General features: G+C 39.8%; 1 protein-coding gene across 1 annotated transcript; it reads right to left on the bottom strand.

The window, feature by feature from the left end:
- Positions 1 to 3,496: 3,496 nt before the first annotated feature.
- cnot10 (CCR4-NOT transcription complex, subunit 10) lies at positions 3,497 to 13,161 on the bottom strand. Its single transcript, XM_079469771.1, has 19 exons — positions 12,725 to 13,161; positions 12,264 to 12,358; positions 12,010 to 12,171; positions 11,548 to 11,698; positions 11,299 to 11,438; positions 10,877 to 10,963; positions 10,593 to 10,676; positions 10,328 to 10,445; positions 10,044 to 10,193; positions 8,511 to 8,716; positions 8,174 to 8,295; positions 7,579 to 7,758; positions 7,318 to 7,398; positions 6,142 to 6,255; positions 5,652 to 5,782; positions 5,526 to 5,561; positions 5,194 to 5,321; positions 5,010 to 5,085; positions 3,497 to 4,647 (listed from the first exon to the last, which is right to left on the bottom strand). Exons 1-19 carry the CDS (start codon positions 12,741 to 12,743, stop codon positions 4,481 to 4,483), a joined length of 2,247 nt encoding a protein of 748 aa, XP_079325897.1. The 5' UTR covers positions 12,744 to 13,161; the 3' UTR covers positions 3,497 to 4,480.
- Between the last annotated feature and the right edge of the window lie 105 nt (positions 13,162 to 13,266).

Below are 13,266 nucleotides of genomic sequence, written 5' to 3'. Positions count from 1 at the left end.
AGGCTGACGAGACCGTAGAAAATACTTGGTGGTCTGCAGTCTTGTTCTCTCGTCTTTTGTGGACTTTAAACATTTTCTATGCAGGTTTTTTATGTTTTGTTGTTTACAAATAAATAAAGTTGTACCTCTTTGGATCCTGTATTTGTGTCGTGTTTTTATTATGAATTTGAAATGAGAGTAGCTCAACAAAAATAAAAAGCTACAAAACATAAAAGTTAGGGTGTTCTTGTATTGACAGCTTGATATGGACATCCAGTTCTAGACCACTTTTTTAGACGTAAACAACAACGCCGGTCCAGAACAACTTCCTGTTTTAGTTTCCAGAGTGCACAAGTGTTTGAACCGAAAACAACCAATGGGATATTTTCGAAATGTTAACCGATTATCTATAGACCACTTTGTAATATGTAAACACTGGCCCAGAAGTCTTTACGGTAATATTTTGTATTTGTTTTATTTGTTGCATACTTAACTAAATCTTAAAGACATTTGTTCAGATAGATGTTGATTAAAAAATATATTTTTAAATGAATCTGGAATCTGCTGCTCTCACCAATATTTACATCTGGCACAGTGCTCTACATCCTTGCTGAAATATACATTGTGTATGAACCGTATATCCTACAATAGACAATATAACGTATATATGTTTTATAGCTTCTGAAAGGCATAGCAATGAAATCGAGATTTAAGTATAATATGAAGAATAAAATAATTTGCACAGGTCACCCTATCCAAAAGTTGACCTACATCTGACTTTTTCCCCTTAATGCTCAATAGGTCAGTAAAATATATCTGAGTAAAGTGGCTGTTTAAGTCCGAGTGAAATTAAAAAGTAAAATGAAATATTGCAATGTTTATTGTAAATAGTTTATCAATGTAATAGTTTATCAATGTGGTAAATCATGGGAGTCAATGGCGTTGACACAACTCTCTCAATGGCTCGGTCTTAAATGACTTAAGTTATATGTCTTGGGCAGAACATCCGTAAGCTCCTCCCCGTTCCATTTCAAAATGCAATGGTTGTTTTAATACATCCAATTGGGGTGTGCGATATTGCCCAAAAAAATGATATCTGGAAATGATAAACAGGTGATATTTTGCCTCTTATAGTCTTAAAATGTTGTACTACCTCCATCTTGCATGTTACCAGAATATTCATTACATAAAACTTGTCAGCATTCACCTATTTTCATGTCAACCTTTGTGACTATTACCTGTGCAGAACTAAAAGATATTTTAAAGAACAATGTACACCAAACAACGCTGAACACCGCTGACTTCCACAAAACCATGGAGACATTTCTCGAAATATCTTGTGTTTCATAGAAGAGAGATATACAGGTTTGCAACAACGTATGGGTAAATAAACAATGTTAGAATAAATTATATTTGAATGAACAGAAATGATATTTTGAGTAAACTATCCCTTTGAGGAAACTGTCTTTAAATGTAATCCTTCAAGTAGAAACACAACACATCACTGTTGTACGGTGAACTGTGCAGTTCTTCAAGCAAGAAGCACACCGTAACAGTTCTATTTAATTTCTATTTTTTTAACTACCAAAAGCAAACTTGTGTGGGTTGCTTATGTTTTAGATTAAGTAGTATTGCTCTTTTCTTTGAAACGGCTCGTTCACGAATGCTCTCATTCGGATTTAAGCCTTATTGCCCCCACATCCAAGCTTTGCGCCTTTGAAATCAGGTCTATACGGATGTTTTCTTCCGAACTGTCAGTTTTCGTCAGGAAAACACGATTAACTGCTCGAGTAAAATCACTTCACCTGACGCCGTCCACTGTGTGGCTTAGTGCCCCTGACCCCGCCCCATTAAAGAGCAGACACAGAGCTGACAGACACACCATGAATGCTAACCACGGTGTGAATGTGCATACGCAGTGCTTGACTAAAGTGTTTGTGAACACTGAGTGTTGTGGAGCTTAAAAAACACACGACACTCAATGATATCGCACAACGTAAAAAAAAAAAAGAGTTACGATATTATTGCTCACAATATATCTCGCACACTCATACATCCAATCATATCGCAAAGACGAAAGACACGCCCGCTATTTTTCTCATTCGAAATTCCATTTAACTCGGAAACGTGTCAAAATTCACAAGTAGAAAGCGATTGCAACTTCTAGTTCACAGGGACTTTAAACTATGAAAATGGTCGTAGGTGTAAATTGTTATTCCTTTGCCCTCTGGGATACGTGTTTGCATTTTATAGCTTCTTAAGAGCATTTATAGAAGAATACAGCCACAGAAAAAATGTCCATATCAAAAATATTTTCAGTTTTGTGTAGGTGTGTTTTGGTAAAATTATACTACTAACAATAATTTCTTCCAAATTTCGAATAAGATTAACGTTTCTATTTGCATTTATTTGCACAAAATGAAAACTGGAGAAACAGAAAAGATGCAGACCTCAGCTGCATTAAATAAAGTTCATATTCATATATTGATTATGTTGAAATTCAACAGACACTGGACTGGAATAAAACGACCATTGGGAATGGTCTCTTAACTGTTTCTCTTAACTATATTTAAACAAAATAACAACTTACACTGGTCACCCTGTCCAGAAGTTGACATACACCTGAATTCTAAATACACAACCTATTATGTTGACCAACCGTGATTAAATCATTTTTTTGACATTCCCTTAACAGTGATAACGGTATGTGGTAGCTGGTTTACATTGACCAGTTGAAATATCAGAAGTGGGGACCTTGACCATCTTGTACCAATACATGCAAACTGCCATCTATTATGTTAGTATGCTTGTTTTTCCCAATAGGGGTCTTGACCAGGATGATCCACCCACTTATCCATGTCCATGCCAAGTCTAGAGTCTGACTTGTCAGCCACATCTAGCTTGACAGCCTAGAAACTCTCACATCCCCCAAAACACTCCCAGGCAGCTCATGAGCTTTTGGAACGGAGCACTAGTTTCTGCAAACAATCCATTTTCTGTGTTGTCTGGAAAAGCGTGTAATCCAACTAACTGTGGCTGTTCTGAACGACAGGGGAACATATTTCTGACAGCAAAGGAATTCCCCTCCAGCTCATGATGGATGTTAGAAAGCCCAACATGCTATATAAGGTCAGTCTGAGACGCTCTTCGCCGAGATCTGTATAAAGCAACGGTTTATCCGGTTACTTTAATGAAAGAGCTCACTCACTGAAATACATAGTTATGGTAACAGCTCTTCTTAAACTGGATGAAAAATATTTCACACAGCAATTTAGAAAGTGTTATCACAAGGAGTCTTTGTTCTGTCTAAATTACTTGACAAAAGCTTCTCAAAGCCACCAATGCTGTTTGAGAAATGGGCGTCCCTGCATACCAGCAGGTCAAAGGTCGGAGCAGGGCGTAGCACGGAAGGTCAGCAAAATACAGCTGGAGCCTGCATGAAAAGTTTGCGAGACGGCAGATGGAACCGGCTGGGGTGTAAGCCACTGGTGTATAAATTAGATTCAATTATTTAAATATGTATTGTTTGATGAATCTTGTTTTAATATAAACCACACATGTTAAGAATACTTACATTAGCTGGCCGTTTCAGTGACAAAACATGAACAATTATTGACAAACATGTCTGCAAAGATAACATCCACACAATACATCTTAAAAGAATCAAGTCAGCGATTAAGTTCAGAGTTATTTTTCATTGAAGTATTTCTTGTCATGACAGTTGAAGGATTAAGAACCAATACCATGCATTGCTTCAAGTGTTGGCCTCAGATGGCTGCAGAACAGTATCTTTTCCATCAAAGCTTAAAGAAGAGCTCTCTCAGATCCCTGACAGCATGTCAGAGAGGAGCTCTGGGTAACAATGAAGAGCAATGTGGGTGGAAAAACAGAGGGTGTGGGGAGGGAGGGAGGGAGGGGGCAAGGGATTTAGCATAAGAATGAGCCAGCTTGGGAAAGGTGATGGGCCACCCTGAGAAAAGAGGGCAAAAAGAAGAGACCACACATGAAAGCAAGCCGACATCTGTCCACCCACACCAGAGACCACACTTTCGGTTATCAGTGCACATTTATTTCAGTCTGTATGCACCAGCAAAAGAGAAACGTGTACACGTTAAAAAAAAGAAAATGTCATTCTTTTACAATTGAATATTTCCTGTTAGGACTAACGTTAAACAAGTGTTCATGATTTTATGCTAATAAGAACGTAACCTTTGATCCATTGATTTTTGTTGTCATATAGTCACATGATGTCATTCTCCTTTCAGTAGACTTGGTCTTCATACGTGGCGCTTATTTGGCACCGCTCATAAACGTCACACCACTAAGTGTAAATAAAATTTATTTATCATTTCATAGACCCCAAAACACAAAACAGTCTTTAACAGACAACCAGTCCACATGCGTTTCTCAATCCATCCGTCCGTTGAGTTGCTGGAGCCTCATAAATAATATCTTATATATGTTTCTGCATGTTTTTAGAGAGGGGGGTTGTGCCGGTGCATCACTTGCGCTGTACTTGCGTGAAGGGGGTGGGTGTCTGTATGGGCTGTACGGGCTGGGATGTGTGGAAGGGAGGTGGTTTCTTGCGGAGGTCGGGGGAGGAGTCAGCCTTGACGGATGGGAGGAGCTGATTCCGTTTGATGATCTGTAGGGCTTGCTGTGTGTTTCCTGTAGGAGTATATACAATCACTGAGAAATTCTGCTTACAGCACCCGATAGGTTCATTCAAGGTGAGAGAACAGGGAAGGTAATTGTGTAACCCCAGGAGATTGTGTGAACAGTTTAAAAACGGCTAATAATTAAAAAAATACGAATAAATCTAAATACAGCGTAGTCACAGTATCTGTCACCTTGGTTATTTTTTCCCATTGTTTGCTTCCAGTCATCCACAAACAAATATTTTTATAATAAATGTAATTAATGAAATGTGATTTAATGAAAGTAGTCAGCAAAACAAAATCGCAGTTTTCTCCACATAGCGATTTCAAAAGGTTTTTAAGATAAACTACAGACTGATGCCTGTGACTCACCATTTTGCAGTTCTAAATAAACACCCAGTAAAATGGCTTCTGGAGGAATCTCCTTCGTGTTCACCATTGAAGCAGCCTGCAAGTTAGAAAGTCAAAGGCAAATAAGTGATTAAATCTAGACACTTTCATGACTCGAACTCTGTGTTAACCAGGACAAAAAACTAGCGCGAACAGGTGTGCTCACCTGATGGAGGCACTTGCGGGCTTTTTCATACTCGCTTCTCAGGCAATACGCACTGCCCAGGTTAAAGAGCATCGTGGCCCGGGCACAGCTCACCGAGCTGGGGTAACATAACGGAGTCTGCTTCCCTGCTACAACACACATATAACTTATGTCAAATATAGCTGCACCCCATGCTCCAAATGCTTCAGTATTCAAATGCTAAATAATAAAAAAAGCAATAGTAACTCTGATTGTGTATCAAAAACACAAGCTGTTATTTTTGTGTAACACAGAAGGAGATAAAAATGTCAAATTTGAATATCAAAGAGATGACGACATGTGGAGTTACTCACATGACTCAACAGGATCCAGATCACCTTTTTCAGAACCTGTGGGGTCAGCACCAGCACAAACACACATCAAAATTTAGTACCGAAGCATGACTTTCCTCCTGTATGCTTGCTTGTGTGATATCGTACCTTGGTCTTGTTCGCTGAGCGGCACACCTAACGACACATCGGTCACGTTCTCTGGGTTGAGATGTCCGATGGCATCTGAGATTCTGTCAAGTGAGATCAGGGCTTCAGCAGCATATAGGTGACCCAGGAACCTGAGAGCACATCGCACAACTCATTAAATATTGATTCCAGATACATTACTACCAAGATACATTATTTAAACCCACTTCCAAAGACAAAGACTAAAGCTAAACTGACTAAATCAGACTCATAGTGGTGATTCACTACTTGTGTCTGGGAAATCCAGCCGGAATGAAGCAAACTAACCAAAAACAGCAACCAAACAAGATACAGATGTTCACGAAGTTGTGCACCAAGCATCCAGTCACTCAGGACTGGCTGGAGCAGCTGTCAATCGAGGGGCATTGAAGGAGCTAAAATATTTACTGAATGCTACTGTGGCTCTGACTGGACGACTCATGAAAGATATAAATCAGAGAGATGGACTTACTTGAGCGATCCTGACAGCTTTGTCTGATGTAGGAGCTTTTCAGCATGGTTAAGGGCCATTAAGTTGTCCCCAAGAGCAAGAGCCACATACGCACTGCAGGCCAGAATCGAGCACCTGGAGAAGAAATGATCAATTGAGACTTGAACCAGTAAGAAATGTGATATTTGTGAGCCAGTCTGTGAAGAGAGGCAAACGTTACACAAAATAACAATGAGCACCATTTGCTAAGGCCGATTTCCACACACAAACATATGCATTTTAAACCTTTTAAGTTGCTCATGGTTGAATGAATGACATATTTTTACGGAATAAATATCAACAGTTGAATCTTATTGAAAACATGAACAATTAAATGGGCAGAAATTTGACGGTCCACAAAAAGGTTTTTTAGCGAATGATGATCGGCACATCATGTTTTGTTGGTATCCTAAATGCCTCGATACCAAACACCCCTTTACAGGCCAATGGTGAGAGAGAGCAAAAGAAAAGAGGAAATGCCAGTGACACAATAGCCTGCAGGATTCCAGGAAGAGGCGTTTGAGTAAATGGTGCTCGCGCTCATAAAAGTCTCACTGTATAAGGGTGTTTGTGCAGGGTCAACACAATCCACACACCTTCCCTTCACCAGAGACCACATCCGGCCGGCCTGCTGGATCAAACGTGAGGGGGAGGGGAGAGAGCGAGTGGGGCGAAGGCTCTAATCAATCCCCAAAGCCCAAAAAAACACAAGTGTGAAGTGGGGGCATATAATAATTGAGAGGAGTGCGGTATGAGTCAGGAGGAGGGGTTATTCTCCTCTAAGGGCAGAAATGGTCCGCCCGAGGCAAACGGTGGAGCATAACAAGCATGGGTTCAAATAATGGACATTAAAGCGTTTAAACAACGACTATCAATGTAATTATCAATTGGTGCATTGTTTAGCCTTGATCTTGTCTACAATTTGAATAACCAAAGTACCAAATGTACTGCGCATTTGTTATGAGATTTAAATCCCATAACATTTGTTTTTGTTTTGAGACATCTGTGTGCCAAATGGATGTGTCCTCTTGAGGAAGACCCCTTGGTGTCTCGAAAAACGTATTAGCTGACAACATTTGCGACCGAACGGGATGAGCTCACTCACACCTCTAAAAACAACAAACGCATTCATTCCAGAACAGTCCACCGTAATCTCACCTGAGGTTCTCCACCTCCTGCTTTCTCAAGGGGGACGAGGGCGCGGCAGGAATGAACTTGTCTCCCTCCTGGGTTTTCCCGCTGTCAATCAAAGCAAAAGGTCAACAGGTCGACTCAAAACAGCATCAATGATTAAACACAGAGCGTCCGAATGCCTTAACCCAAAAGTGTGTGTTTATGCAGTTGTTAATATTTCTGGTTCGCACGTGAAGGAACCTGCAACGAGTGCGGGTTGGTGGTACTGCGTGCAGGTGTGGATACCTGCAGGCGTCGCTGGTTTCCCCGCAGCTCTCTGTGCTGCCTGATTGGCTGCAGCTCTTGGAGCCGTTGTCTGATTTGCTGTCGTGCTGTAGGTGCTCTGGCAGCAGGAGTAAAGCGTTGCGCAGACAGATCGCTGCAAACTCCATACTGGCCACTGGGATTGCTCCTGATTGACCCTCACTAAACACCCAAGCATAGACATGTGTTAAATAACAGCTAAAACACATGTGGTACATTACATAATCTATATCTAATATTTTATGATATTAGAGCTTGTTGGACACCCTTTGGTGACTGTATACAAAACAAACATTTCTTAACTTCAATGATTCATGAGCATTTTGGGTTAATCTTACCCCTGGAAAGTAACTAACCTTTACTAACTAACTAACCGAATCTCTCAATTTATCGAAATGTCACTCTTCTATGAAGAATAGTAACAGGATGCCATCTACTGGAACAACCATGTCATTACACTTACTTACAGAAACATTAACTCAGGCTTTCTAAACACAAAAAAAGTTTAGATTTAACACCCTTATTTATGAGTAAAGTGGTGTCTATACAAACTCAGGCCTAATAAGACGTTGCTCACCTGTAGATGGCGTTTTGTGTGGACTGTGATGCTAACACAATCTTGCGGTGGTAGCCCTGGCCAACAACAGCCTGCACGATTCCCTTTTTACTGGGCAAGCCTTTTGTTTCTTGCTCTGAGCTCTAAAGAAAAAAAGTGGTTTAAAACTTTTAAGACAAACCAAGCATTCTAAAAGATCAAGCATTTAAAAAAGAATTTGTGAACACATTTTAAACAACTTAAGGACACTTTTTTAGTATGAAAGACACCCACAAGATTTCAAACAATGCAATAACATATTTCCCTGTCACATTGAAAAGCAGGAATATCACAAACACACAGAGGTCAAGATCTGTACCCCTTTATTGGCTGTGACGCAGCACTCTGCCAGTCTGAGCCACAGTCGAGGGTTGGAGTGATACACCTGCACCGCCTCCATCAGACACTCAAATGCTGCCAACGGCCGGCCGATATGAAGCAACTGAATGCCACAGTTATACAGCAGCTCATAGCGCTTATTGGCTAACAGAGCGCACATGGGGATGCCGATAAACTTTTTAGCTCCTGTGGAAGAAATATTGCAACAAATAAATAATAATCCCTTGAACATCCTAAAGGGACATTTCACCCAGAAAGTTGTTACAAGCCTGGCTACATTAAGTTGTTTGGCAGAAAGCTATTTGGACGAATGCTTGTAACCAAACAGTTCTTGGACAGCATTGACTTACATTTACATTTATACATTTGGCATAGGGCTGCGCGATTTTTTTTTGCCCACGAAAAATCACTGACAGTGTAGGTCTATGTAGTGTAAATATGGCCAACTAAAGGTGGGGTATATTTTCTAATGAAACATTTCTTATCTCATGTTACTTTTAGATAATCAAAGAAAATACAAAGTATTTACATTTGTACATTTGAATAAAATACATCTTTGTGTTATTTTTGGAAACATTTCCTCTGCCACTGAAGACAGGAGAACACAACGCAACACAAATCAGAAAATCATCTGTCTGCATGTGTCGTGAGAAATCGAGTGTATTAGGACCCTGCCGTCATAATAGTTGTCGCGTGAAAGAAACAGATGTTGTTTGACAGAGTTTTTAATAGTTGAACGGAGCTTAAAACTCTTCAGTCTTTCCAAAGAAATACGAAGTAAGCGTGTTTCAGTATAACTATATTTCCCATAATGTGCACATTTCTGGACTAAAGGCCTTGTGATTATCAACTGTACCTGTCTTTCACGCATATTACATAAACACAGAATCTTTTATTTCCATTTGAATAGGCCATATAAGAGTAGACATTTTAAGCTTTCTTTAGACATCAATTTTTTGTTTGTGTGATAATTATTTGCAGAGTTTTGGATCATTGATGCATTTCAGAAATGACTTATGTGAGCCGAGTGGAGACGGCAGATAACGCACCCTGTTTATTTTCTTTATTTGACAAAACAACAACACTTTGATGTTATTGTAAACGATCCAAAAGCTACTTACATTGCATGATACTAATAAATTTGTATTTGAAACCATGGGATTGAAACCATGACCTTGGCGTTGCTAGCACCCTGCTATAACCACTGAGCTACAAGAAAGCAGATTACCATAGAAGGAAAAATGACAATGGTAGTCAAAGGTGGCCCAGAAGTGTTTGCTGTCCTACATTCTTACAAAATGTTGTATTCAACGGAACAAATATATATATATATATATATATATATATATATATATATATATATAAATATATGGTAGTCAATGGGGTTCAAGAACTGGTTATAAGCATTCTTCCAAATATCTTTCTCTGTGTTCATCAGAACAAAGAAATGCATACAGATTTGGAACAACTCGAAAGGGACAGAATTTTTGATTTGCTGCTTTTTCTCTCTCACCCTGTCCATTACTGCCGTCCCCAATCTGAGCGCATGTGTTGTCATTCTCCTGAAGAGCTTTCTTGAAGTAAAACAGACCCAGGTTGTGTTTCCCCATGGCAAAATGAATACAGCCTAGATTATTCCAGAACATACACCTCACACATTCACCTATGAGAAAAGAAAACTTTGCTCATAAATATGAACAATCACATCCCAGCTGATAAAAACTGAGCTAGTAACATTGTTTAGGCAAAACAAACTAAATCACACGGATTGTCACAAACAAAAAACAGTGCGTTTACCTGTCTTCAAGGGCCCTGGGTGCTCTGCAATGTTTGAGCTGTTGAGGAGTTTTACAGCTTTACGATAATTTCCCCTCAAATACTCAAAGTTACTCTTCAGGAAAAGGGAGGGTGGAGACTTGAGGGAGAATCCAAACATACATACATTCCGCGTTAGTATTTAAAAGCATACTTGACCATCATCTGTAGTATTGCAAGCGTCAAATTTACAGGTTTTTGTAAAAATAAATGTTTATGGGAATGACTGCAAAATGAATCTACTCACATTTCCAGATGTGTTCATCACAGATTTGATTTCTCGTTTGCAGGCTTTCAGGGACTTCATCTGAATATAGGCTCGTACTTTATACTGCAAACACATGGCAAAAGGTTTAACTTTAGTTTTATTTTCTTGTTTATTCCAACACATTTAACAGTCGGGAGCTGATCATATTCTTTCTGATGCATTTTAGATCAAATCAATATTCACATTTTAACCCAAATAATCTGCACAGTACAGCGGCATCACACTTTAAACACATTTGACATTCATTTAAACTACTTTCTCACCTGATGCATCTTTGACTTGGCCGCCTCGATCAAAGCTGTGAACTCTGCTTTATGAGCCGCAGATTCTTTATTTGTGCTGTTGGAGCTCTGTTAGAAACACAGAATGAGAAAACAATAAAGCGATATGTCACACTAGAATTTTAAAATAATACATATACATGTATGCATTTGGAAGCCGCTTTTATCGAAAGTGACTTACGTTGCTTTATACTATAAATTTGTTTCTAAGTATGTGCAATCCCCTGGGATCAAACCCACAAACTTGGCATTGCTAGTGCCATGCTCTTACCACTGAGCTACAGGAAAGCCCCATAATATTAATGACATAACATAATAATAGTAGGAAAATTGTTAGTTGACAGTTATGATAAACAATATACATCTTTAATAAAACAAAATAAAAAAATGCAAATCTGTATCACCTCTCCTTTGCCATTCTTGTTGTTTCCTTCTTTGACAGTCACTTTCTCCAGCATGGCCAGCAGATGCAGGGCTTTTTCAGGTTGGAAGGTGAGCAGATAAACATCCACCAGCAGGAAACAAACAGCCTGAGCAAACCTTTCTTCTAGGACAGAGAAACCCATCAAGCCATGCCACACTAAACTTAAAAAATTATTTCATACTTGTAAGCGCTGTAAAATAACAGATTTCATGCGCATTCTTAAACGTACCAAAAGGTTCGAGAAACTGGTAGAGCTTCTCCCCGATGGATAAAGCTTCTGAATACTGTCGCAAGTGGTAATGAATCACCGCTTGGTTGTAGTAGAGGATACTGTTCTCGACGTCATCCAAACCATCAGTGTCATCCACAGCTGTGTGCATCTGCATGCAGTGATGAATTACCATCAGTACACAATCTTTCGGTGGCACATTTGACTTATGACATTTCACTATTTAATGTACAGATCCATCCCCCACACGTCCAGATTTAGCTAAATAAGGTATTTTCTTCGGTCAACATCTTCTGTTTTGCTCGAACAACATTCCTTACTATAACCACAGCCCAAATCTCAGCACAAAACCAAACCACGAAATGCCTCTGACAGGAATTTGGTTTCATGACTAACAAACACGTTTGCGGAGCTTATCAAAACACATCGACGCATTCAACAAATGAGTTAGTCATATCTAACCTGCTTCTTCAAGGTCAGTAACGTATGCTTCAGTGTGCTGGTTGTTGTCTGGCCGCTTTTATAGAAATCAGTCACCGCTTTATTCATGGCAATCTTGTAATCGTCCTTGTTCAACTCCTGAAGGCTGTTAAGCTGTTTCAGAGATTCTTCGTAGCTTTCAGCCTACAAAAACAACAAAGCACAACTTGTCAACAATGGCAAGAAATCGATGCATACGTATCACCCGCTCCGGTGTGTGAATAAATGTAATTGACCTTAAAGGCCTGAAAAGCACTGATGGCCATCTCCTTCTCTTGATCCGAGATCCCAGGAGACGAAGAGCTGTCATGTTTCATGTCACCAGCTTGTTCTGAAGAGAAAACAGACGCAGTTGACAAATGTTTGACTCAGACCACGACGGCCATTATTTTGTGACTGCCAATGCAAACTATAAACACCATAACTTCAGACAGTTAGCACGCAACATATACAAAACTCCAATGACGTTGTCTGCTATACAGTACTGGACCAATTGAAGCGAATAAATGCAGCTAGATCATCTTGTCATTAAAACATGCGCTGTAAACAAAAGCTTTATTCACGAAACAAACCACCCAAGTTAAATCTAAACTCAAAGGAAGAAAACGTTTTCGACAAATCATCTGTTTACATGGCCAGCAGCGTCAGTAAGTGCTGCAGTATTTATTCCTGTGAGTGAATATAAACATCGCTTTACCTAAGCCCGTTTCAGCCATTCTCTTCAATTCACTGATGTTTAAAAACTTGCACAACACGGGAAATCCGTATTTAATCCAACTCTTTTGACTTGTAAAGAGATAAAGCAAAAATTGTTCACTCCAAGAGCAGATTCAGGTTTCCGCCATGTATATTACCCACAAACGCCGCGCGCTAGCAACGTTTCAACGACTCTATGTGCGCGCACTCGCCATCTGTCGGTGCGGAGGGACAAAAAAGCTTAACGGCTAATGCTAACGCGTGGTTTGTTGTACGTGTGTCAATGGTTTTGTTAGCCGTTACGCTTTCTCCAATTGGACCCTTCCATTCCCCTATAATAAGAGTATCTCAGTAAAGACTGCAGACGACCTCTTATGCAACGGAAGTCGTGCCACTCGGTGGCCATGTTTGCAACGTCTCCCAGCAGTTATTTACGTCATAGCGAGTCCAAGTCCGATCTACTTGAATGGGGGAACGCAGGTGTTTCCAAAATCGCTTGCAAAAGGGACAGTTGAACAGCATATTCTTTATCAACAAGTAAAC

Source organism: Barbatula barbatula, assembly GCF_947034865.1.
Source record: "Barbatula barbatula genome assembly, chromosome: 12".
NCBI lineage: Eukaryota > Metazoa > Chordata > Actinopteri > Cypriniformes > Nemacheilidae > Barbatula > Barbatula barbatula.
Note: the sequence above shows the minus strand (reverse complement) of the source record. Positions and strands in the feature narration are given on the sequence as shown.

Coding starts and splice junctions, on each gene's coding strand:
- cnot10 (XM_079469771.1), bottom strand. Junction 5,562..5,651: donor GCTCAGCGAACAAGACCAAG/GTACGATATCAC, acceptor CTGACCCCACAG/GTTCTGAAAAAGGTGATCTG. Junction 5,322..5,525: donor TCTGGATCCTGTTGAGTCAT/GTGAGTAACTCC, acceptor TGTGTGTTGTAG/CAGGGAAGCAGACTCCGTTA.